General features: G+C 42.1%; 2 protein-coding genes and 1 pseudogene across 7 annotated transcripts; 1 reads left to right on the top strand and 2 right to left on the bottom strand.

Moving 5' to 3' along the window:
• Positions 1 to 3,266: 3,266 nt before the first annotated feature.
• LOC115583128 (amphoterin-induced protein 1-like) lies at positions 3,267 to 20,861 on the top strand. Of its 5 annotated transcripts, none has more exons than XR_003984307.1 (3): positions 3,267 to 3,514; positions 3,858 to 5,504; positions 20,845 to 20,861. XR_003984307.1 is itself a non-coding variant. In XM_030419592.1 (3 exons), the coding sequence occupies exons 2-3, from the start codon at positions 3,917 to 3,919 to the stop codon at positions 11,329 to 11,331; spliced, it is 1,452 nt and encodes a 483-aa protein (XP_030275452.1). In that variant the 5' UTR covers positions 3,267 to 3,514; positions 3,858 to 3,916; the 3' UTR covers positions 11,332 to 11,393. The 5 variants fall into 5 exon arrangements, 2 of the variants coding, with proteins under 2 accessions (XP_030275452.1, XP_030275451.1); XR_003984305.1 differs by lacking the exon at positions 20,845 to 20,861 and adding an exon at positions 11,309 to 11,408; XR_003984306.1 differs by lacking the exon at positions 20,845 to 20,861 and adding an exon at positions 11,071 to 11,178.
• Positions 7,778 to 17,764, bottom strand: LOC115583129 (pepsin A-like). 2 transcript variants are annotated; one of them, XR_003984308.1, is made up of 10 exons: positions 16,617 to 17,764; positions 14,830 to 14,968; positions 14,632 to 14,749; positions 14,147 to 14,265; positions 13,736 to 13,932; positions 13,518 to 13,634; positions 13,272 to 13,416; positions 13,078 to 13,176; positions 9,450 to 11,444; positions 7,778 to 9,408 (listed from the first exon to the last, which is right to left on the bottom strand). XR_003984308.1 is itself a non-coding variant. In XM_030419593.1 (9 exons), exons 1-9 carry the CDS (start codon positions 16,670 to 16,672, stop codon positions 11,319 to 11,321), a joined length of 1,116 nt encoding a protein of 371 aa, XP_030275453.1. In that variant the 5' UTR covers positions 16,673 to 17,764; the 3' UTR covers positions 7,778 to 11,318. The 2 variants fall into 2 exon arrangements, 1 of the variants encoding a protein (XP_030275453.1); XM_030419593.1 differs by having other exon boundaries at positions 7,778 to 11,444.
• Positions 18,648 to 25,940, bottom strand: LOC115583127 (RNA-binding protein 15 pseudogene; annotated as a pseudogene).
• Positions 25,941 to 27,321: the final 1,381 nt, after the last annotated feature.

Raw genomic sequence — 27,321 nt, 5'->3', positions numbered from 1 at the left:
GGCAGGATGTGGACTATTCTGGTGTTGATTAAAGTCTCTAGGATGTCATCTGTCTGGGAGATGTAACATTGTCCTGTAAGTGAGACCTCACACTGTGACTCAATCCAACATCGTGTCCTGATTTCTGTTCACAGTTTAAACCTTTTAATCAAACACTTGCAGGTCAGCATCCAGTGTTGCATGTCGACCCAGCCGATGTCACAACATCCCTTCTTCCCACTGTCACCTTTGCATTATGTTGATGTCAAATTGTCAGTGGAGTCGTGTCCTGTACACCCTCCCACATGTGCTCATACACACACAACATAAACCCTCTACCCTCTGGCACCCATAGCAACCAGACCTGTAGACCATTTAATCTTCATCTCTCTTTTTATGTGAGGTGTATCTGTGACCTTGTGCTCAGAAGATTGATAACAAGGCATTTAAATGCACAGCTGTACGCTGGATGGTCATCTGTTATGTTGGCGCCTTTCACCTCCTTCAGCCTTTAGATTCCAATCACGATCCTCACATTGTATTATGGTATTTTCCATAACCGTACTGTCTCTCAATATACTTTCTTCACACAATTGATAACATTAAAAACAGATGCGTTCAGGGTCCTGTTATTGTCCATACAGGAACACTTCAGATGTGATTTTTCCTGCTGTGGAAAGTCAAGTGGTATGCTGTGTAAAAAGGCTTATTGTTGGCTGTATTTAGTTTCCTCTGGGGATCAGCTGACCTGCTCAACTGCTGCTCAGCTCGCCCTCATTCCCCTATTAACGTTGCTGTATACAGGCAGGTTTTCAGTACCAGTGTGTTGCCTTGTTATTGCTAAAGCCTTTTCACATGTAACTCCCAATACGAACCAAATAAACTGCCTTACTGTAAGTTATTCCAACTGTGATTGCCTACTTAACAGCGAATGTAGCCAGTGAATCATTAATGTTACTTTTTTTGACTAAAATTATCACAAGATGGTGGGAATAACAAGGAATTACATTCAGATTTCCAAATGGGCTCCAAAAGCTCCAGGCTTTTGTGTCACCTGGGTTGTACTAATTTAATTTAAAGTTGGTTTAAGAGTAAGAATTACTTAAGCACCATATCACCAATCATCAAGTAGAAAAGCCAGAGATGGGAATAACGTCATACCTGAGGTGGCCCTGTTCCATTACAAGTGGGAACTAGCTCTGGTCAGGTTAGCCACTGTTAGCAACACCAGTTGAAAACAGCTTATCACGCTGTGTTTTACACATACAAACACTAACATGACATGTTCACAGATTTTGGACAGTACTTTGTGCAAGACCGAATTAATGAGACACAAACAAGCCAGACGTGCCGATAAACAGAATACTCTACAGATTTCACAGTTGTTCATGTACAGAGCAGCCATCTTGGATTGTAAGGACAGGGTTGGTGAGGTGTGCCTGACTCTCCAAGTCAGAAATCTGACTTCAGGGGGCAATTCAGTTGAAATTGCTGACGGGGAACTTGGACTCATCCGAATTTGCCACTACCCGTGGCATTACTGAGATTTTAACTGAGTTACTCTCACCGGTCTTAAGGCATCTTTTCAGCAGGCAGGTGTTTGCTAACCTGACTGACCAGACAGTTTGTTTCACAGCACCATCAGGAGAGAAACAGCATTAAACTGTTTAGAAAAGGCAGACACTTTCAAAAACAACTTAGCAGGACAAACCACCTGACAGACTTTAACCACTCAGATTTACAGTAGTAGATCGTGAGCAGTGAAGTCAGTTGCGTCAAACCTGTGTGTTCAACCAACTTGAAGCCTGGCAAGATGGATTTGCGAGATAACATGATCATGATTTCGTGACTACAGCTACCTCCCAAGGTAAAGCTGTTACACTACTTGCAAGTAAGCAAGTGGAGTATTTAGCAGCAAATAAGCCACATAAGACAAGCTGGTGAATCAGCCACAAATGAAAACTAAAATGAATGGTACAGGTAATAATGTTTCATGTTTAAATCAATAAATCATAAATAACTAATGTAATGACTGAAGGGTTTTATGCAGTTCACAGGACAGGATCCTCAGCTCTTTATGTTAACACATACTGCTCCTGCTTCTCTGAGCTCTCCATATTGATCCAATAGTCACTGATGCTGCATGCACATCACGTCCGGAGCTAAAGACTGCAGCAGCTGCAGTTCCCACACACAATGAGTGTTTGCCCTGTCCTTCACCGGGGTATTATGATGAACATGGAGGAGGAAGGGCAGCATCATTAAAGACATCATTGCATTGAAGGCACCCTTGTAAGTTAATGCGTCCTTACATGCAGGACAAATTACACAACTCCTTTAGGAAAAATGCGTCATTGTAAGGGACCTTATAATTATGTAATGAGCACTGTGGGAAGAGAAGACAAAGGGGACAATAATCAGGCCTGCTGGAGTGTTGAAGCTCAACCTTAAAGACATTTCATAGATGTTTACCACAGTTGTTGCAAGTGTTGTCCTCCATGTCTTGGCTTTTAATTTGGATTTTACCTACATTACATGTCGTGCGTAACGTCACTTACATAACTTGGGTGGGTGATTTTAGTATGATTAAGTATGCAGGGAATGATTATTTTTTCTAGCCCAAATCAAGTAGTTTATATTCTGGAGAGTCTTTATTTTGAAAGTCAAACCAGACTTTGCAAGTAATAGACTAGCGCTAAATTGGTCGAGGAGTCTTATTTTGAAAGTCTAAGCAGACATTGTAGGTCACGTGTTCTTGCTAACTAGGCCAAGGAGCCTTTATTTTTAAAGTCTAAACAGACATGCTATGTTATGTATCGTTAATAACCTAACCAAAGGGCCTTTGTTTTGAAAGTCTAAACAGACATTGCATATAACATATTGGTGCTAACTTGACTGCGGATGAGCTAAACTGAGTAAATGTCTTAACTATATGTACATTATGAATATTGAGTCATTATGAACGCTGGTGCGGCAACACACAGGGTGGGAAAATAGAGTTTGTGGATGGGGTGGGTGCCCCTTTTTTCTTCTTGGGCACCGGCCCCCCCAAAATATCTGTGCACACCCTTGCCACACTGCAACATTCAACATGTTTAATAACAGACCTTAAAAGCTGCAGCTGATTTCAGACACATAAGTTGATGCTGTTATGGCTGTCAGCTTAATAGCAGAGTGCTTCACCAGCTGAGGAGGAGGTGTGACGTCCCAGCAGGACCCTGCACATCCAGAGAGAGAGAGAGAGAGAGAGAGAGAGAGAGAGAGAGAGAGAGAGAGAGAGAGAGAAAGAGAGAGCATATGTGACACACCCCCTGCTCTGCTGTTTGTTCCCCATCAGCTCAACTATCAGATGGTTGCATTTCCTCATCAGCGCGCACCGCAGACAGGCAGTTCCGGTGCTGCTGTGATCGCAGACAGACAGGAGGGACCGTGACTGCTGCTGCTGCTGCTTTGAGGGGAGGATGAGACTGTCCTGTAGCGGATCATCAACACCGGACTGTCGGAGACTCGTCGGATCTGAAGACACCGACACAAGGTAAAGCAGCAGCGGGCGGGACATTTTCTGCCTGCCGGGACTCATGTGCTTCAGTGAGGTGTGATGATGGGATGGTGATCACAGGAGGCGAATGAAACAAACGAAACGTTCATAATCTTTTAGGTTAAAAGCAGATTTCATTAATTTGATGCTGAGATCAATCTCGCTAAATCATTGATGGCCTTATGATGATTAAGGATGACTTTTTGACCTCCCTGCTGCAATGTGTGTGTGCGTGTTTGTGTGTGTGCTCTAATGTCATCATTATCAATGCATATAAAGGCATGACATCATTTGGGTCCTCTGTAAAACAGCTGCTGTATTGATCTGTTTGTTCTCACAGCTCCATGACTCTCCTCTGTGAAGACTAGAACTCATCCTGCTATAGTTTATAATCCTGACATGATGGGGGGGTCACTCTGGATTTCCCACCATGCCTCTGAAGCAGCATACAGAAGAAGGAGTTTCATCACACTTCTACCTCTGGCTTTACTGCTGTCAACAGTAAGAGTCAGTGCACAGTTGATTGGAAGCCCTCTGGACTGCCACAAGACTTGTGTATGCGCCAGTAACATCATCAGTTGCTCCAAGGTGAATTTGACCAATGTCCCCACCGCTCTTCCAAAATATGCTGCTGTCCTGGACCTCAGCTTCAACTCCATCACCAGGCTGCGTGCCGAGTGGACCAACATCAAACTCAGCAGACTACACAGTCTGCTGCTCAGCCACAACGGCCTCAACTTCCTCTCCGCTGAGGCATTCGTGCACGTGACGGGGCTTCGTCACCTGGACCTTTCCTCTAATAGCCTCCGCATGCTGGATGAGAACATTTTTGAGCCGCTGGAGCACCTGGAGGTGCTGCTGCTTTATGACAACTCAATCTCTCAGATAGATCGCACTGCCTTCTCCGCCATCCAAAGCCTGCAGAGGCTCTACCTGAGCCACAACCAGATCTCTCGCTTCCCTTTGGAGGTGGTGAAGGAGCGGGGTCGCCTGGAGACGCTCAGGCTGCTAGATGTGTCCTCCAACCGGATCAAAGCCCTGCCCCTCCATGAGCTTCAGGCTCTGCCTGCCTGGATCAAGAATGGTCTATACTTCCACAACAACTCTCTGCCCTGCAGCTGTGAGCTGTATGATGTGGTGGCACGCTGGCACCTCAAGGAGCTCAGCTCCGCCACTGACTTCAAGTTCAGCCACACCTGTTTGCTACCAGGCCCGCAGAAAGACAGGATGGCCATACTGGATCTGGACAAGGTGTATTTGAACTGCAGTGAGGCCAGCAATTTCGATGAAGAAGCCTATCTGGAGCAGATCCTAGTCCTGAACTGTGACACGAGGCAGAGGGATGTAAAAAAGAGCTGGACGCTGCCTGGAGACATCCCCTTGTCTGCCACACACAAGACTGCTGCAATGCGTCCTGACGGAAGCCTCCGGATTGGGCCCCTGAACGCAGAGGACTCAGGGGTGTACACCTGCTATGCCAGCGGTGACTCTTTCAATGAGACGTTGTATGTAAATGTAATGGTGTTTAATTCCACCATGAATGGTGGACTGGAGAACCTAAAAACGGCCTACACCACTCTCATAGCATGTCTGATCAGCGTGGTGATGGTGCTCATCTACCTCTATCTCACACCATGCCACTGCGCCTGTTGTCCGGGTCAGGACCTGGAGAAAGACCCCGGAGACAGCCTCCACTCTTCAACTGTGAGCATCTCACACGATGAGACAGGGCAAGAAAGAGTGGAGGGCGGAGGTTTCCCCTACAGGCACGTGGCCTTCCTGGATCCCAAGGACCAGCTGGAGCAGAACGGGCGGCTGAACCCAATAGGTGAGGAAGACGAGGAGTGGCAGGGGAATGACAGGGAGAGGAGGAGGTCTGACGCAGAGTCTGTCAGCTCAGTGTGCTCCGATACCCCAATGGTGGTTTAGAAGTCGGGGTCACAGCCTGCAGCGTTGATGAATCGAGGCATGTGGCTGCTCCACAGAGGTTTGTATGCTTTGAATGTGTGCAAGACTCCAAATTTAGCATCTTCCGAACAAAGTTAAAGCTTTAGTTGGCTCTCACAGCTGGTGGCACAGTTGAAGTAGCATGTATACACCCCAAAACCTTCTGATAATGCCGAGTAATGTAGTTAAAATCCTTTTGATGAATGCATTTATCTGAGTTATCTGGTCACTTGATTATTTTCCATTACAGCCCTTTACTGGCTGGCCCTGCAAAGATTTGCTATGCAAGTAAGAACACAAGAGTTGCATTTTCGGTGGAATTTTTTTAAAAATACCAACCGTCAGCACTAGTGAGAGGCAACAACTAACATGAAAGCAATTTTTGTTTAGTTTTTTCCTCAGCTTAGTTGTCCTCTGAATGTCCTGAGGCTGCAATTAAAATGAAAGTTTTCCAGCTTCTGTTGTTTATGCGCTAAGGATCGCACAGATCACACAGATTGGATGTTTTAAAGATGTTGGACAGAAGCTGCTGCTTTAGCAAGAGGAGCTAATTTTTATGCAGAGCTTGCAGAGCTCACTTAATTATTACTGAAAGATGTTTTGAATATTTACGCCATGTTTTACATTCCTGTTCGGTTTTATTGGCCTTTACAGGACACATCACTGTAAGGATTACTCTTATGCAATTTTATCTGTTTATATTATTTTAGATTTGAGTGTGATTCGAAACTCAATCATTTGTGTTTTTGAGTTGCGCTTTGACAATATATGTAAACCTTGTCTATTCTAAGTCATTTTGATTCAGCATGATTACAGAGTCATCAGTCCAACTATCAACTTGTGACACATCATACGTTTACTGTAGAAGACTACAACCAGTGTTGTAGCAGTTACTCATAGAACAATGACCACATAAACACTGCAAGTATTAATGAAACTGATGTCCAGGTGTTTACTTTATCACTATACATATACATACTGATTACTAGAACATGAAAGATCCGTTTAAGATGAGCCAGTAACTTCACTACATGACAATGCAAAAAATATTGAACCAAGAAACACATTGTTCATGATGATGAGATCCAGTGGTGTGGACTGATGATAGTAATGTTGTGATTGTAGCATATCTGCTTATTCTAACCATTGTATGGCGCCTCATTTCCTCACAGTTCTGTGTGTGTCATTGATTTGACACTGGAATGTGTCCAAGTTGGAGCCTTATTTATTCTTATATGAGCAGCTCAGTGGTGCATGAGGCCAAAAGTTAGACTTCCTGGATATAGAATTACCCAGATCTTCCACATTGTGGGGCATATGGAGCGTGCGCACTTGAGACACTCGCTGACTGAACTGGCTAACTTCTGGTTTAGCCCCCGACTAACTTCAATAGGGATAAAATGTTTTAACTGTGCCACTCCCTAGACTTTCCAAATTAGTTATGGATCAGAATCATTGGATCAAATGATGACAGTGAAAAGACATATTGCATCTGTCCACTGTTTTTGAGGTGCTTCTTTCACAATTTAAAACAATTGTGCAACAATTTGGGGCAGCAGAACATCATATGAGGATGTAATTACACAGTTTGGCTTCTTTGTAAAAACCAGTTCAAAGCCTGGCGCTCCTCTGAAGGACCGGTGTGCGTGTACAAGTCAACCCGAATTCTGTTCATTCCTATAGGAACCTCCACAATCTTCGATGCCCTTACAAAATTCCTTTTTGCAAACTTTGTCATTTGAGAACACAACTCAAGTATGTGGATGTTAGCATAAAAAAATTAGCAAACTGATTGATAAATGTAATACAGCTCTATTATGTGAAATTTTGCACTGAATATTTGGTTAACGTTGGTAGCATGCTAGCTGTGTAACATATCGACTGCACGCAAAATGTTAGCGGCTCACTTGCATAGATTTATATAGAATAACTAGATACCAGAAGAAAAGATGGCACCAATTCCAACCAAAGAGAATTTCTCACCAAGCCCACATGTGGCCCACAGAGCTTCTGGGTTTACTTCCTGGTTATGCTGCTCATTGAATATGTGCAGTGGAGTTTCCCACTCGGACCATAGATTTGGGTGACTGGATAAACATATATTTGTCCCCATGCATTTGTGGTTATAATGCTTCATGACATATAAAAAAAGAGAAAATTTGCTTGTCTTTCATGATAACGGTGCCGTTTCTATCTATCCTTAAAGAACTGGAGTGTTCGGCAGCAAATAGGACACAAAACAGAACTGCATGGAAACAAGGCCGGGGTTTCTTTCAGAGCAGCTGTGTAAAGAGTTGTCAGAGACTGAATCTCTTAGCTGCTGACTGACAGAGGCTTTATTAGTTCCTCAGGAAGCAGATATATCACAGTGTCTGGTACAGTAACATAAGCATTGTAATAAGCTAAAGCTCATTTAAAGCTTGAACAAACATTCCGCGAATCACAGAGCTATCGGTCGGTGCAGCTGCTGCTGGTCGTCTCCTGATGGCAACATCAGTTCTTCAGTCTAAACAGTTCAGAGAGGGTTAATGATTTCCAACAAATACAATAATGGCAGTTCTAGTTCAGACTGGATACATGACGTGAGTTCAAATTCCAAAAATAAACGTACTGAAGTGTCATGTTACAGTGAAAACGATGTGTTCAGAGTAAGATTCAGGCTGTAAATACAGCGAGGAAGCATCATCCCAGGGGAAACGGATGAGAATGAGTACCATCCACTGAATGTTTCTGGGCATTAGTGCCCAGCCCTGAACAAATCAGCAAGCATCAGTCGGCCAGCCGGCAGTCTCATAAACACAATCTGAAATAGCAGCTTGTATTGCAGCCAACACACAAGCTGCCTGACACAGCTGAAATGTAAATATAGAAGTAGAAGTTTCTCAAACATGTCTTCATTTGAGTTACATTGCTAAAATTACTTCAAACTGTTGATCATTGTGTCACCGTCGTAGATGCACACAAGGTTAAAAATCAGGAAAAACAAAATAAAGTCTCAAATGATGTGTTCATAAACTTAAAGTTACTCTGACTCAGCTGTTGATGAATGTTTGAATTTAGGTTAGTACCATTACATATAATAGAAAGATCAATAAAATAATAATAATGATGACAACACACACACACACACACACACACACAAACACACATCATAACAGTGATGCAGACAGCAGATGTAGCAATGTACAGTAAATGTGCTTTTATTTTGATCAGTTTTATTTTCTTTCACTTCTCATGGTGTTTTTTTGCTTTTTCAAGATAATTTAGGTGAATCAAAACACTTTATTTACTGCGTCTATAATGAGTGTCGTCTAGAAGCATCATCATGTAGCTAAATCATGACTTCATGGAATTATATCTCTCAAAAGGGGGCACAAATCTACTGTTGCTAATGTTGTACACATGTATCTATTTTTTCCTCTGAAAGTTAAAGTTGTATAACCAAAGACGGAGTTGCGTGCTTAAGGATTAATAACCTACTGTCACAATTGTTAAATTGTCCTTTGTGTGTTGAGGTTATATACTGACTCTGTGTTAAGCCACAAACTTATAATTCAATATATGCAGTCCTGTGTAAGGACCTATAGTATTTCATTATTTCCTGTATGTTTTCCTGTCTGTCACTGTATTATTCCTGTATTTCATAAACTACAAAAATATGGCAACAAAGAGTTACTGATGTCCAATTAATTCCTGTAAATTGAATGCACTTAATCTGTCACACGAATCTGTCAAAAAAAAAAATTAAAAACGGTAAGAGGAATGTTTTGACATTTTGGAAATAAGCTTATATGATTTCCTGCAGAGAGTTAGATGAGAAGACCAATACCACTCTCATGTTCTATGTTGAATATGAAGCTACAACCAGCAGCTGGATAGCTTATCGTAGCATGAAGACTGGTGACAGTTACAAAACCTACTAAAGCCAATTATCTACTTAAAACCTTAGCAATTAATGTTTTCTAGCACCTGGGTTTTATTTAACCAAAGTTTTTTTATGCTGTTGCGACGGTGATGTTTCTGGCCGGAGGCATTATGATTTCCAGTTGCCGTCCATCCATCACCCCATATTTGTGAACGCCATATCCCCGGTATTTTACATTCTAAAGGTCAAAGGTTAACTTTGCTGTGATATGATTATTTTCCCTTTAGCACCATGTAGTGTGACATATATCCTTTTTACAAGCTGTGAATGAAAGTGAAAGCGAGCAGTTGAAGTTTGTTTACCTACATGATAATGTAAATGCCAAATGCAGAAATGCTAAAAACACAATATCCAAAAATGAAACAGTGAACTTATACAATATATACAAAGTGAACTGTGAAAAGCTAAGTTACGGATGAAAAGCACTTAGGAGCTATAGTTGGCGCTGGAAGCAAAAGGATGCGCAATTCGTAAAGCTGATATACTACACATACACTATACATGATATTGGTCAAGTGGAGAATGTTATTCAACACCATAGTTTAGGAACAACTTGAATGGCATACAACTGCAAGGCTGTAATTCTAATATAAGTTAATTAGCTAGCTTGCTTGTAGGCATATTTTCATACCTATTAAGAGAGCCAGGCTAGCTGTTTGTTTAAAATATAGACATGAGAGTGTTATCAATCCTGCCATCTTACTGTGACCAGGCGTATTACCCAAAATGGCCCAAATCTCTGTATTTGTTGCGATCAGGCGTCAGTCGGCCATGTGAGCGTGGAGCTCCACTGGTCTCATCTTTTGTATTACACTAATGACAGCCTTGTTCACTTGAGGGTGAAATGGGAGACCACACAGACCACTGGAGCAGGAACAGTTCATCCAGGGAGTCGTATTTATTGCACCTGTCTCTAACACTTACTTTCTTTTGGCAACATTCTGTGTTGCTGGCTTTTCAGCCTTATTTGGAAGGTTGTTGACCACAGCTGGGATCTCCCTGAGCAAAGGGAGCTCTCTGCTCTGTACTCACTCTCCTCTGCCTGTTTGTGTCCAGGACACAACATTCAGCTGGATCATTGGCTGTTAGGTCTCAGATCTTGACTTTACTTAATCTTAATGACCGCATTTCTACGTGTGACACAGCAGCGGATGTGTTCAGATCATTTAAAGGGGCTGATTTCTGTCTGTCTTTCTAAAGAAGTTGCTGCATCTTTCTGACAGATGCTGCAGTGTGAAACCTCACCTGCAGCTCCTCTGCAGGATAAATGAATGAATGATTGAAGAGGTCTGCAGAGATGTCAACGCTCCCTGTTTCAGTAGCTGCCGTCTCATGTTACCCTGTTTACCCACAGTACATGCAACACCAGCCAGGTGTGTGCAACGTAACCATCTGGAAAAAATGCACTGCAACGCCGTAGTGCTGACTACAGAGTTGCTGTGATGTTAAAAAGCAAACACAGGAGGTATGAGGGGGTTAATGATAGCTCCTGCACGTGTTAAAATGGAAAAGAGCTGAGTGACGCATCCCTTTTGGATATTAAATCCTAGTTTATAATTAGAACAAATGCAGGAGCCTGGAGGAAATCTCAGATCACTGAACATCACACACACAGGAGGCATGAATGTAAGCCAGCGCCTGTTGACAATGAATGACTGGCAGTTGCTTCTGTGTTTTACAGACTGAATTCTAAGTAAGATGACTCATCCTCGGCTCAGGCCCCTCCCAGGAGGATCACATGAATGGTGAAGTGACTGATTGTGCAGCTTAGTGAGCGCTCTGCCATCTAGTGGCCACCAAAACACAGACCCGCATCCCAGGAGTTGAACTCGCTGACTTTATTGTTCAAAAGCAAGTCAGCTGTGTTTTGAATATATGAGACTGTCTTTTAAGCTGACACTAGATGTCATTTTAACCAGGCCCAGGTCTTCACACAGCCTGAGCAAAGCCCACCATGTTGTTGCCGACGTCGAAGGCGGTGTAGAACTGACGCATGAAGACCTCGCCCAGGATCCAGGAGCCAGGAGCAAACCCTGTCCTGCACCCGGAGCCAAACTGAGGAGAAGACAGACAACAGATCAGCTCTACCACCATAAATAAAAATAAATACATCTTTTCGAAACCATGTTTCTGGTTTATGAAGGGAACTTTTCTAACATGAGTCACATAAAGACTTTGAGATGTTCCAGTTAATGAAACATTTCCAAATCATATTTAATCAAAATACGTGCACATACATCCACCATGTCCACACAATCAGCTGCTAACTTATTGGGTACAGCGAGCTCAAACTATTGCAGTTTGACGCAACAGTCCTTCAATAAATCCTCCCTTTATGAATGTTACAATGTCCACTTTGTGTTGAGCTGTTTCAGAGACGTGTGGTGAAGGCCGTCTGATATAACCTGCACAAAACAAACCAAGCATAGCCTCGCTAGCCTCAGCAAGCCTTTACCTAGGTTTTCCTGTCAGGAAATAGTGAAGTCTGTCCTGTCAGGCAGAGTTTGTGCAATCTACAGAAACTCAATAAGGCACCATGATGCAAAACAGTCATGTCAATTTGCTTTCAATGGCATTTGCTCAGACTCACTACTATCTACCCCACATTGATCTGAGGCAGACTCAACGATATCGACTCCCTCAGGTGACATAATACAACGCAGAGAGGTTTCATAGGAGCTCTGAAATCTGTGCCCTCAAAGCGTAGAAACATAAAATACTTCATTAACTTTTGAAATGGCCTTTTTCAGACGAGGTAAAGTTCATGAGAAATTCAATCTGCAAATAACACTTTAATTCAAACTCACGATCATTTTGGGGGATGTAGTTAATGTGGTGTTTCTGTTATTTATTCTACCCTTATTGACATAAATGGTGTGGACAAAATAATGGAATCAACTATGAGTACAAAACACAAAACAACACTGAACATTATAACCTTCATGAGAGGAGGTTTTTATATAGATATTACCCACCAGTATTTACTTTACTGTATTTTTGAAGTTTGCTTATATTTGTTTAGCCAGCTGTTTCTGTTATTCGGTGTCTTTATCACCAGGTAGAAGCGTTCCCTACACCGTTTGTTCATGTTAAGATCTATCGAAATCTGCTGTCAAAATTCTTGTCAGCACATACACACAGCTGAACGTTCTCAACTGAATTTGATTTATTCAGACATAAATTATAGTCTTTTCGAATCAACTTTTTTTAAGGTTGTGAAAATTCCCTTCTGCCTGGTGTTTATCCTCTTTCAACTGAACAAGCTCTGTCCTTTAGCAACTCTCATAGATCTTGATTCATCAATAAGACCATATGCTCAACCCCGTAGAGACCAACCAGACCATAATCCTTTAATCATTCATGTCAGTAATAATGGGTCATGGATTTACCACTTTGTGATTAGCCATTAAGTTTGGAGTCGTAAATATTAACAACTTGTTATTAGTTATAGAACTGAATTGTCCTCTGTAGGGGTCGTCTTAATGAATTAAAGAGCCACACTAGAGGAGGATAACCATTACCAAAACTAATTTCTTCACCCCACAAGTTGTCAAAATTAATGAAGTATTAAAGCTCCTTGAAGTAAACATTGTTTCTAACAGTGGGCTTAAATGATTTGTGGCTTAATATATGATGTATTAATATTGATCATCCGTATCATTTATCACTCAGTGCCTCAAACACAAACCTTCATGACGTAGGCCGACGGAGGAAGAGCGAAGCTGTGGCCGTTAATGTTGAACACAATGTCTGGCAGGAGGTCTATGTTGCTGCAGCTCACAGAGGCCTGTGGAACAGATGAGAACAATGGTATTGTTTTTAATAGTCCAAAAAAGTTCACTGAACATATTTGTGAAAAGGTAAAACATTCAAAACACTCACATAATCATACTGCTCTGACATGGCTCCCAGCCAGCCATTGATGTTGTTTATATCTTTGCTGGAGCCGATGATTGCAGCAGTACCAGAGTCCACTATCGCTTCACAACTTGCAGAGCACGCGACAGTGTTCCCATTGATGGTGATGCTACAACATGAAGGAAGGATCATCGGGTGTGCATCCATTACATACTGTGCATTATAATTAATGACACTTCTGAAGTGACTTTGGCGATCATGAGAAACTACCTCTGTATGAGGATGTTCCAGAAGTTAGAGGCCTGGTGCAGGGGGATCCACTTAAGGCCTCCAGTGTAATATGAGGGATCTGTTCCCCCCAGGACCAACACACTGCCCTCTACAGAACTGGAGGCAGAGATATTTTTTAAGATATTCAACACTGCATCCTCCATCCAACACCATGTTGTAGACCTTCACAAGAAAAAGTTGGCACTTTTTGACCTCACCTGCTCAGGTACATGGAGAACACGTTCTGGGGGAGTTTGCCCTGGTTCCACAAGTTAACAAACACAGTTGTTCCTCCATCAGACGTCATGCCAGGGAAAGCCATACCAAGAATCCCATCCCAGGGCACGGAGCCCATGAAGACTGCCTCTGTTTCAGTGAGGCCAAAGAGCTGGTGCTCCACACAGAGATCGCCTATCTGAAAAAAATGTAACATGTAACACGTTTTATATTAATGAGAAAATAATCCACAAACAGCAGTTATCCCCAATTCTACATTAAAGAAAGGCTTGCTTTGTAAATCATATATTATATTTTACATTAGATTGTCATTAGATTGTTATAATTGCATTAATCTAACCCTCTAACCATGAAGTACATACAAATGGTAAAAGTTAGTGTTTGATCCTGACCTTTACTGTATCATATCCGGTGCTCCCTTCCGCAAATCCACTGGTGTATGAGATGTAGAAAGGCTTTGTCCCGGCCTGAAAAGTGGAGGATGCTGAGCTGTTGAACTTTGGATGATCGTCTAAGGACAGACAGACGGAGACATAAAGATGAGCAGGAGACAAAACAGGCAGGGGATGCATATCGTCACAATTTTGCTTCATACACAAAGACATCCTTAAGATTATGCGTATACTCGTAGATTCAAAAATATATTGATTGTCTCAGAGACGAGGATTATATTTTCACAGAGCTAAAGGTAGCTTTAGAATAGCATGTTTATCTGCATCTACAGTCAAAATCCAGGAGAAAAATCCCCAAATCTGCACATTGTAGAGACAAGACCCAAGAAATATGTGGCTGAATCAGTAAAACGATAGGTGGTCTGTATGCAGGATCTAAACTGTATTAGATTATCCCGATCACGAACTCTCATCACGACACTCACCACAAGACGAGGTGGTGCAGCTTATGGAGGGAACCCACAGGTCTGAGGAGCCGGTGTCAAAGAGAACTTTGAAGAACTGAGGTGGAGTCCCGATGCCGATCACTCCATAGTACGTCATCTTTACCGAGAGTAAGATTGTTTGGTTAATTTGTGTACTTCATAAATGCGCAGGAGAGCTCACTGTGTTTACATACTTACATCTAGGTCATAGGTCATGGGCACCTCGCTCTGCTCAAACTTTGCTGCAGGGCTGTATGGAAACTTCCTCCTGTACTCCTCCAACAGGCCTTTCTCCTCCAGCAGCTGCCTGGCCGACTTCCCTCTCATCAGAGGGATCCTGAACAGACAAACCGACCACATTAGCAGCTCATAAACCCTGCAGCACATTTATCATTCCAGCTGATCTAAAAGCAAACCCACAAACATTTCTGCGAAGCTCATAACCTCATAACTTCTCCTAAAAAGGAGTGTGAAGGGAGTGTGCCTGGGAGGAATTTATGAGAATAAACTGTAGAGTTCTGAGCTGGAGAAGGTCAAGAACTCGTCTCAGGGGGGTGTTTGATCATAAATTGCAGCATTTATAGAGCACGTATAGCCAAAGCACTTTTCGCTTTGCCTCATCAGTCTTTTCCATGAACAGTGGGAGCTAGGGATCAAACCATCAACCCTGTGATTGGTGGACAACCTGCTGTTCCTCCTGAGCATCATCTTGCTTTAGTTCTATTTCAGACGTTTAAAAGAACTGCTCAAGGCCCTGAGGCTGCAATATTCATCGCATCCCACAGTCCAAACTGGACAAATAATGTACGAGGACAACTTTTCTTTTCTTAAAGCCTCTCCGGTCGTCAGGCTAAAGTGTGACTGGTGTCTTGTCCTAAATCTCTGTCTGATCAAGTATTTCCTAGCTAACATGTCTACGTGGGTACAGGTTACATCTATGAAAGATGTAGGTTTGTCCATAGGTATATACCACGTTGGCCCCACCTGTGTTTGCCCATACTTAAAGCCCATATTGGCAAACACAGGTGGGGCCACCATGGACCTGTGGACAAACCAACTTGGGACCCATATTTGTACTTCACATTCAGCCCATATGGGGCCAACATTGACATGATGGCCTGGTTGATGAACGTGCCAGGACATCTAAACATCTGTGGATCGGGCTCAGCTCTGAGCCATCAAGGGACAAACTCAGGACACATGGGGGTGACAGGGCATTGGCGGCAGATTCTTTGAGTGCTGGGGGCTGTGAGGTGGAGTCACCACTGGATCGGACTAGGTCTGGCACGTCCCTCAAACACTTCACCAGATTGGGATCTGGAGAATTCGGAGGCCAGATTAATGCTTAGCACCTTGTCACATATCTCTCAACTTTACTAAGCAGTTCTGCAGTGTAGCCATAAGGAAATGAAATTGCTCTGCAGTGATGTGAAGTGCCACCACTTGAACGGCAGGAATTAAGGAACAATGGTAAGAACTTTGCATTTTAACTTAAATGAAGTAGCTAATTTGTTTATTGACCAACTATGAGAATCAGAAGATAAGACAATTTCATGTTTCATGCATTTATGCAATTATTTTCATCTCTGCTGTCTAAACTTTGTGTCCAACATCATTAACACTTGTGAACACTGCGCTAGGGCAGACTTTCAACACTTTTTCCATCTTCACATTAAAAAAGATTTTCTAGTGCTAGTGGAATAAATTTGAGATTAAGATGATGGCACCTTAATACTGGAAAATTTCAACCCAAAAAGAATCATTTAAAAAAATGGCAACCAAATGTGACATCAAATCATTTTTGGAGAGTGTGCAATGTAATTTTACCTCTAGGTTGTCTTAATAACCATGATGTCATTGTTCTAAATAATACATTGTATATCTATTGGCACTTTGGACAACACCATCAGTGACCACACTCTGTATGTTAAATAGCATATTTCCGTTTTTATCATATGTGCATTTAATTTTGTTTCTCATCTTACCTGAGAAGACCTCGCGTGACTGCCAAATAGACCAAAACCAGAAAAGCGGACTTCATTATTGCCAAAGTGACTCAATTAAGATCTTATATGCATGAGCAGCAGGTTTTTATATATGGAGGTCAAAACGAATCTAAACTCCTCCTTTTTACTGAAAGCTGGACTGATAAGAAACCACTTGAATCAAATGAGTAAATACAGATAAAGGAAACAAAGGGAACAGAGTATGTTCCATTAATATTAGGTCAATCATGAAAGTGTTAAGAACATAAAGAGAGTTTACTCAGTTCTGAGTTTTCAAAGAAATCAACATTAAATGTCAACACACTCAACTGAAATAAAAGAAACAATAATATATGTTGATTACAAATTGCCAGAGAAGGTGTTTCACCTTCAAACCCAACTGTTTTCTATTAACAGGCATGTATGAAATTAATATGTGTTGTGTCATAACTGATGAAAAACCCTCCACAGCTTTATTTTACTGTTTGATTTTGCTGTCTGGTGTTAAAAGATCATTCAAATCCATTTTTGAGTGAGAGGAAGTCTTGGGAGATTTTGAATGCTGGGAAAAAAATCATTGTTAAAGCAAAAAAAATAAAACTGTTCAAATAAAACTAATTTGTATTTTCATTTCTGCACCTTCTCCCACAGTCACAAGAATGCACGTGAGGTACAGCAGGTGATATTTGACCTTTCCTAGACTATATAAGTCTCTATTGACTTTTCTCATCAACAGTGTGTACATACAGGGAAAGAAAGGTAAAGTACTACTACATACAGCAACTTTAAATCGTCCCTCTGCACTGAAACAGTGTGCACTGTCTGCATTTCTCCAATTTCAGCAATTCCCGCAGGGTTAAACAATCAGTGAGTGCCAAATCTAAAATCAGAATTAATCTCCTTTGTTTGTGTCCCAATTCCTTTTTCAAGTGATGCAAAAGTATCAGCGGTGTTTATACGATAAAGAACTCGTGGACCTAATGTTACTGACGTCAGTGTGAAACGACTCATTTCAATTTCCCACCCGCCAACCATATACACTATCAGCTGGATAAGCTTATCACATTATTCATATATGAGAAATGCTGACATCAGCATCATTTCTCACACTCTGCACGTCTTCATGTTCTCTGGTAGAGTTTGATACTGCACTAACTCCGCCCTCTACAGGACTGACCAGAACAACCAGAACACACATCTTCACTCAAACAGGAAGGATGGCTTGAAAATAAAAACACATCAGGATATATTTCAACAACAGCTGTCTTTATTTAAACACAAATCAAATTGAATTTACATTATGAATAAAAAAAAATAAATACTTGAGTTACTATTGAAGTGCAGGTTAAAATCGTACTCACCAAGACATAGTTTCTCTTCATTCCTTGACTGTGCAACAACTTTTTCATACCTTCACTAGAGGTCACTAAAGCTCTGTGGAGCTCATTCAGTCACACTGCAGCAGGTGAAGGTGAGGACACAGCAGAGTTTTCTTCCCTTCTCGCCTCCATACTGACGTGACAACCTGAAACACTCAGCATTTTGTTAAGTTAAAAAAGTCTTTGGCACCATTTGTCCAGAAGGTTCATAAACTTTCCAAAAGAAAAAAAAAACAGAATTACATGAATCATCTGTGGTTTAGCCCAACATTAAGGGCAACAGCACTACATCTGCTGTAGGATCGAGATATTCTTTAAAAGTGCAAAAATTATTTAGAGTCCACTCAGTTTTGGCTCACTGACTCGTCATTATACTAATATTGAATACACAGTAAATAAAACACAGGCTGTTTGCTCTCTGTCAGAGTCCCATCAAGATGTATTTCCTAAAACAGGAAACAACAAGAAAGTCCTTTAATTTGTAGAGATTTGAGGGCGCTTGTAAGATCTGACTATCGCTTATTGTCCATCAGCGTGTCACTGATTAAATTACTTTTATAGCCATGATTGCCCAGGTAAGCTCACCTTAGGTGAAGGCAGTGCACATTTACTGTGTAACTACTGTCATAACTGTCGGTGACATTTTTTTTTAAAATTTGAACTGCAGAAAACGTGAAATTCAAGCACTCAGCACCTCCTTATACACAGTAAACAGACTTAGTCTGTGTGTTAGCATCATTACATCTCCTCCATCTACAAATTCATAATATCCTGGCACTATTTGTATTACCTCAACCCTGAACCTGACAATGTAGCGCAAAGTTTACATTCCTGACGTACCCCTGTATGATAAATGATCCAAGAGGAGGTTAATCCACTTCCTGTATCATGACTCATTGTTCTCCTCGTGTGCTCCTACTGAGGAGCGATTAAAGGTCATCTGAGCATTTTCTACCCTGAGAGCTTTGACAGTTTTTATTCATGACACCTTCTCACCCAAAGTGAGTAATAACATGACATTATGTTTCAGTTTTTTCCAACTGATTTATCATTAACTCTGGAAATATTTTGGGCTCTTGTGTCTAAAAGTTTCCATATGTTGATACTGACATATTTCATATTTATTACATTTGTGGGGTTGGTTATTGTACTTTTTACTCCACTGTATTTATCCGACAGCTAAAGCTGCTGGTTTTACTCTTCACTTACCTTTGTTTTATACTTCTTAATTATGGCTCTTAAGTTCCCTGATTTAATGCATTTTATTTTGTTTTCATTTTTCTATGATTCACTTGCTTTGCACCCATATTGAATCGTTTTCTTTTTGTGAGGCACCTTATAACTGTGATAGAATTTAAGTTTATTTCTATTTGCAGATTAGGGAAAACATTCTGTATTGTCATTAAACTGTATAAAGTCACATAAAAAATGTCAGTATAAAAATCTGAGGTTGGATATTGACACAAAGTATATTTTGCTGATAAAACTTGCATATTTTCACACTGTAGTGTTGCACATTTTAGGCTGGATTGCACCAACAAGGATGAATTTTTAAAATCCATTTTTAAAAATCATGGCAAAACTTAAAGTTATGTACCATCTAAAGCTAAAGTAAGAAAGATGTTTTAATCCTAAAGACTATCAACTTCAGTTAACGTCAATAAACTTGGATTAACTAAACAGACTTTTTTAAATGTGGGACAGAGATCTGCTTAATTTTACATTTGAAATTACTAATTTAAAAACTTTTGCATAGTTCAAGTAGAAATAATCTTTGACTAAACATAAATGACTAATCAAAATGCAGCAGTTCTCCAACTGCTTATAATTTGTGGTCGTTTTTTGCTCTCAAACTATATAAAGTGTCTTAGAATCTTTAAATTATTTGTTGGTTTGTTCCGTGAACTGACCTGAGTTACTTCCTCCATCACTAATACTCACTTTATTGCTGTGATGAGTTACTGAGTGAATTGACAAAGAGAAAAGTTTCAACACCATGATGAAATGTAAAAAAGAAGGAAGTTGAATCTGCAAAAAGTAACTTCAGGAACAGTAAGTGAACCCTCACTAGCACTAACTGAAAGATACTCCGAGGATATTTAAAGGATAAGTTCACACAAAAATGAAAATTCTGTCGTCATCTTCTCACCCCATGCTGATGGAAAATCTTTTTGGGTAAACAAACATAAATTTTGTCATGTTTTTTCAAATATACATCTCAGGCTATCTCAACATTGACTGGGCATTAGTTTGGAATTTGATTCAGTGACATTGGATTTTTTTAGTTTTTGTTGCTTTTTAAACCTAAAACAGCTTTCAAAACTGGGTCTAGTATGTTTATAGCAGTCTTAAACATTGGAATACGTACCAAGGTCAGTAGTTTAGGCCATCTGAAGACTTTACCTGTGGAACAGGAGCAGATGCAGCTGTGCAGGACAACACTGTTACACCTCACAGTTCCAGGAACGCTTGAATCCCGGCCGTGGCACCGCGTTGACACCCAGGGAAGCTCCTCCGGTCCCTTTTCATTTGGAGAAGCACCATCTTGATGATACACATCCTGCTGCACTGATTGCAGGAAACTCTTCATTTTCTTTCATATTCAGTTTGGCACAGAATCTTTTAAAAGTGTGTAAATCAGATGAACACATCAGCTAATGATTAGGATTCTTGTCTCCTGTTGTTGCGTTTCCTTTCCTTTTTATGGAAAATAAAGCCGACACTGTCTCGACCTCTTCTCCGACACAGGGCGAGACAAGCTTGAAGTTTGGCCCTAGCAGAGATCTTCATTCAAAACTCCAATGCAAGAACCAATAAGCAACTAAACACACACTTCTCTCCTTCTCCAGCTGCTGCAGGCGCTGAACCAACACTGCTGGAGTCTGATGAGAGAGAAGACCAGGGGAGGCCTTCAAACGCTGCTGAGCCTCCACTGACAGGCTGTCGTGATGAAGACAACCTCGGCCAACCAGAAGGATGAACACAGCCACACCTCCGGTCATACAGGCCAGAGGTGACTGCGGTATAAGCCACACATCTGAAGAGACACAGTGACTCTAGATTTGCCTTTGCAGACGGACTGAAAAAAAGTATTCTAGTATGGCCAAATTTCAATCTGAATGAAGGTCACAAAGGTCATTCAACACAATGATGATCAACAGAATGAAAACACAGAACTGAGAGGCTGATTCTCACACTTCCTCTCCTCTCTGCTGGGAAGTCTCCTGCTGTCAAAGTGATAGTTTGATAGACAATTCCAAGAACAGAAAAGGTCACAAAAGTTGTCTTCCGAGGCACTTGTGTTTCCCACGAAAGAGTAAATTTATTGAGACAAAATCAAGTGCGTGTTGCACTTTGCGTTTTTTTTTCTGACAGGTATACTTCTTAGGCCCATGAGCACTGATGTTCTCCATTTCTCTCTCCAGATATCCTGAGTATACAAATCTTTTCTCCATTTGAAACACAGAAACTCAAATCAAAAGCATGAAAAACATAATCAACAGTCCTTTCAGGGGAAGGCGCGAGGCCAGTGGGAAGCGGCCTTCACTCCTCCGATTAATTCAGAGGGTTTTATCACAGTCCGCTGATAGCACAACAATATTTTGGAGTTGTAGACCCCTGATCAGTTATTAGAGATGAGCACGGCATACATACAACTCTTAATTTATAGGTTACATCATCTTCTTTTAGCAGTACATGCTTTGTTGGGGTAGTTATTGTACTTGGTGAATTATGGCATTAGAAAAGTTAGTCATTGAATCAACCAATTACTGTTCAACCAAACTGAATATGATGCCAATAAAAGTACAATATAAACGGGACAAACACAAAAGCAACCCTGTATGTGTGTTTTGTTTTGGATAAGAGGAGCTGATTTAACTTGATGGTAATAATATTTAGAACTGAAATGATTTGACAATTGACAGATATTTGAAAGGCAGCAAATACGGATAATTGGTTAATCAAGAAATAAGTAAATTTTCAAGCAAAACCACAAACGACTTGATGGTTGCAGCTTCTTAAATGTGTATAATTTGCAGGTCTTCCTTTTCTTACTTCACAGCACATGAAATGCTTTTGGTAAATATGTATATTTGTGACCATTTTCTGCTGTTTTACAGACCAAATATTCAATCAGTTAATCAAGAAAAGAAACTTAAACAACAATGAAAACAATCAGCTCTAAATATTTGGTCATAACATCATGCAGTTCGATACAGTGCTCAAAGTCTCCCCTCTAACATTTCATCAAAGACTAAACAGAATATCTGTATAAAGGCTGTATTCTCTGTTCTCTTGTTGTATCAAACTGCATTATAATGTACGGGAACTTGCTGCTTGTGTCCACCCCTACATAAACGTACCAGTGCTGAAAAACAGACAAGCAAAACTGCATTTCACCTCGTAATGTCACATAACCTCCAGATGTGGCTCAGAAAGGAGAACTGATAGTGATATAATGTATTTCACTGTAACCCTTAAGGCTCAAATGTTTCTATTTTAACATACCCAAAAGTAAAAGTACAAAAAAAGTCTTGATATTTAAGCAAGACTTGCACAAAACTGACAAAAATAGAAACTTTGTCAGAATTAAATTTGAATTAGGATGTACTCAAAATGTTTACTCAGTCAGCAGAAACTAATACCGACTCACATCTGGAGTACGCCTTTTAATGAGCGATGGGTAAAGCTTTGGAGCAAATAGATATATTTCCTTAATCAAGAGAAATTTCTATGTACAAGAGTTTGATTTAATTCTATCATAGGCTGGCTGTACAAACATTACAGTACAACAAACATGACCAGTTAAATCTATGATCTATGAGTACAGATAAAAATGAAGGCTAAATACTTTGTTTCTGATCTTAAATTATATTTTCTTATAGGCAGGCATTGTATGAAAGGACATAAAGATATCTTCTGAAATGAGATAAGGCAACACATTGTATTGATTCACAGAACTGTAGCTTGCTCTGATCTACTTTAAGCAGAGTACCCTTCAAGTAATGTACCTGTATCCGATTACTGATAGCAGAGGTCACATGTATTGATAATCAAATTTGTCAATTTACCAAAAAATGTATTCTATTCAATTCAACGTGATTTTCATTTCTATAAACCTTCAACAGGATGTACAAGGAGCTAGCAATTACTCTGACTTGTTATCATTACTTCTCCCTGTTTTTACAACTCACAGTTTAACAGTTCATGAGTGTGACAAGAGACTTTTTTTTTTTCATGAAGCTCCTCTGATAATGACCATCAACATGTAGTCATCCTCTGATTTGGCAAAAGCTTTGGCAGAGGCATCCAAGAACTGCTGCGAGAACTCACACGGGGGGAAAGCGTGAAGGACTCCTCCGTGGTCCTTGTCACGGCCGCCCCCCACGGGGAGGCTGATGATGCCGGCTGCCTCCTTCTGCTTAAGGTAGGACACCAGGTTCTTCAGTGGCCTCTCTGTCGAGTTGTTTGGATCCTGGATACCGCCGTCATCAGCCTTCCCAGGCATCGCGAGGAGGATGGCGTATCCGCTGGAGCCTGCGGCCTTGATGCGACGGGAGACCTCATCCAGCTTGGGCTGGTCCAGACGCAGGCGCTGGCTGATCTTTAGCTGGTTCACCTGACCCCCTGTGGGGCCCTCCACCAGCAGGCTGGAGGCCACTGCCATGTCCCCCTCCAGCAGGTGCAGGGATGTAGGGAAGCTGCTATTCTTCAGCAGGAGGACACCCTGCCAGACCTGACTCAACTTCTGCCCTCCAGGTGCCGACTTAGACTGCTGGCCAGACTTGGAGGAAGAGGAGGAGGAAGGGTGTCCCAAGCGATCCTCCTTTTTGGCTGGGCTCTTAGATAAGTCAGTGGCTTTGCGTTTGCGGTCCTTCTCAGAGCTGGAGTTGGGCTCAGCTGGGCTAAGTGTTCTTCTTCTCTTGTCTGCAAAGCCAGGATCCTGTCGGTCTCTGATGGGGGTTGTTCTGCCAGAGCGAGGGAGACGTTCAGGGTCACTGTAGCGTCCCCCATCTCTGCTGCTCCCTCCAGGGCTGCGCTCTAATGAGTTGCCATGTCGGCGCACAACATAGTCACTGATGTCAGGTGAGTGATCCAGCCGCTCATCTAATCTCCTTTTTCGACCTAGATCTCGGCTTTGGAAGTCACGCTCTACTGACCAAGTCTCACGGGAACGCCTCTCAAGACGATCAATGGGGTCGAAGCCTGCCCCCCGCATCCTGTCATGGACACCCAGGCCGGACCATTCAGCGCTGGAGTACAGGTCTCTGTCTCTGAAGCGAGCAGGAAGTGGAGGGGACCGCTCTCTCACTCTCACTGAGTCCGTCAGGCGGTGGGCAAAGGGCTCAGGAACTAAGTCATAGTGTGGCAGAGGGAGAGGGAGCTGCATGTACTGCTGCTGCTGGTAGCGGTGATCTGCCTCTGCAAAGTCCACTCTGAGTTTCCTGTCAGGTCCGCCGAGAGGGAAACCTCTCATGTTAGTGCAAGCAGCCTGAGCAGCGTCCAAACTCTCATACTGGATGTAAGCCCACGCCTCACCTTTCCTGTAGTCTATAGTCCTGATGGTGCCAAAGCGGTCAAACTCCTTGGCAAGTGCAGCGAGAGGAACCCAGGGTCCGAGGCCCCCTACCCACAACCTGGTGGAGGGCGTAGGGTTTGCCATAACCAATCTTAATCGGGTTGTGGCCCACCACTTTCCCCGCCATCGCCACTTTGGCGCGATGAGCCATGTCGAGATTTTCAAACTTGATGAATCCATAGGTGTTGCTCTGGCCTCTCACTGCCCGCTTTATGTCCACCTCTGTTATCACCCCAAACCTGTCAAAGGCCCTCCTCAGGTCGCTCTCTGTCACGCTGACGTCCAGATTGCCCAAAAACAACGTCCTGTTTGCCCTCTGGTCGTCCTCGGGGCTCATCAGGTCCTCGTCACGGTAAACAGCACATTCAGGGATGAATGGGGGTCTATTCCGGGCATCATACATTGAAAACTCTCTGTCTCTTTCAAGGTCTCGTATGTGAGGTGGTGGAGGAGGAGGGGGAGGAGGGGGGAGGCGGCCCAGAGCCAGCTGCTGTAACCGATAGTCTCTGTACCCCAAACCAGTTGGAGAGAGGGATCTCTGGGAGTGCAGATGTCTCTGTCCTGAGGGGAAACTGTCTTTTGCAACAGGGGAGCGGCTCCGTCGCCTGTTCATGTACACGGTCTCGATTTTCAGAGGCCGGTCGTACAGTACGAGCTTCCCGCGGGCGTGTTTGGCCGCCCGGGCGTCATCGGGCCTCCTGAAGTTCACAAACGCCACCCTGGCGTCGTTCTCTCGACTAATTTTAACACTCACGTCCCCAAACTTCCTAAATTCGTGAAACAGTCCGTCCTCTATTTCCTCGTCGTTCAGCTGGGAGCCCAGTTCACTTATTTTGAGAGTCTTGTACTCACTCTCTGGGTTTGACGGAGGCCGAGGGTCGCTGCGTGAACCGGACCTGGATGTTTCCGCGGCGATGTCAGCGCCACCATACGGCTTGCTCACCGGGATAACTCCGTAGTCGTAGCCGCTGCCGGCTCGACTGGATGAATTGTGCCCATCTGAGTCCCTCATGTCTCTTTTATCGCTGTGCAAACTTCTCCTCTGAGCAGACCCGTTGCCGTTGTTGCTTCCAGCCGTCGACAGCGCTCCGGTCTTCTTGCCGCTCGAGTGGCTTCCTCCTCGGTCTCTGCTATCATCCGGCGCCCGGGAGCGTTTCTTCACCGGAGATCGCTCTTTCCCCTTCATTTCCAACAGCCGATATCTGCAGTCGACACACGCTAATCTGTGCTAATATACTGTGTATCTGCCACTGATATATACCTTAACTACCTCAACTTAACCGCGGTTTCCACCACACTCTCAAGCGAGCGACACAACCGCCATGTTGGACTACTACTTGGTCTACTGTACCGGAAGTTCCGCCTTCGCCCTGTAGAAGACGATGATTGGCTGAGCGGGTTGTCACTCGTGCGAACAGGAAGACCGATCGCCTATTATAAACAAGGGTGCGGCCCTGCTGTGGGGTCAAAGTACAGTCCTGAAGGCTGAAGGGCTGGTTTTAAAATGACAGAGAACTAGTGATTATGAGGAGGAAAAAAACAATCAGATTCAGCCAAATACTCGTTTTGAATGAATTTAGATAAATGTAATTACAGTGTGAGTTGATCTAACCCACATTTAGGTGTAGCACAACAGACTTTGAGTAACACAAATGGTTTCAGTTGAGTATTTATTCAGGACGGCTTCAGTGTGCCCTTGAATGGAGGATACTGATTGAGCAATACACGGCAGGAAAACAACACTTCATTTAAAGTGGAGGAGGGGTGTCACGTATGTACAGGGAGGATTTAACAAGCTGTTTGCATGAAAATAGCAGGTGTAGCAGGCCAGGACAGTGTCATGGACCACCTGTGAATAAGTAATACAAGATTATAGTGTGTCTGCACTGTGATGGAGGTGCTCTGGCATTTAGTGCATTTAGTGAAGTGCAAAGATCCTGCAAAAGCAAAGATTTTTACTTAATTTGTCTTCCAGCTTTAGTTATTTGTCAATTTTTTCCCCTAATTTCATTCCTGCTGAGTAAAAAACAAGTTTTTTGTCATTTTGACATGTGATTTGATAGAATATTATACATTGCTGCAGATTAAACTATTCAACAATGTATAAAGTAGTCAGTGAGTAATGTGAGTAAGGTAAGGCTAGATGTAGGACTTCTACTTGCAGTGGAATTTTCTCAAACATTGTTAAGATTTCTGCATTTTTATTTTTACATCCAGGCATGTATAGATCTGCAGAGAAAATGTCACCAAAGATAGGATACTGTATACCCTTTCTCAGTGTACATTATGAGTATTTCTGCAGTGGTTATCCACAACATCCACCACACTGTTTTATCCATTCAAGTGACACAGTGTTAATACTGTGTGTCCTTAAGGACTGTGGGCTAAACACAGCAGGCTTAGAGTAAAGATTTGATGTCCCAGATGGGAAGTTTGGCTTGCAAACAACCGTTGATTAATAACGAATATTAAATGCAGCAATGAATAACAATCGCAGTCCAAACATCACATACATACACATAAACACAAACACAAAGATTAAAGGATTATAGTGGAGGCTTTTACGGTTCCCTCTTTCTTCGAAATAAATACCTCTTAGAGGTTTCATAACTCTTATAATTATATATTTTTTCCAGAATTGTGTTATTGAGCAGCGAAGATGCAAAATAAATAACTGAGTGGGGTTGGTGTCGCTATGTAACATCAAAGTGTTTGTATTTCATTGTGGTATCTGTCTCACTCATTA

The sequence above is a fragment of the Sparus aurata genome, chromosome 6 (genome assembly GCF_900880675.1).
Source record: "Sparus aurata chromosome 6, fSpaAur1.1, whole genome shotgun sequence".
Lineage (NCBI taxonomy): Eukaryota > Metazoa > Chordata > Actinopteri > Spariformes > Sparidae > Sparus > Sparus aurata.
This window is presented reverse-complemented; position numbering and strand designations above follow the sequence as displayed.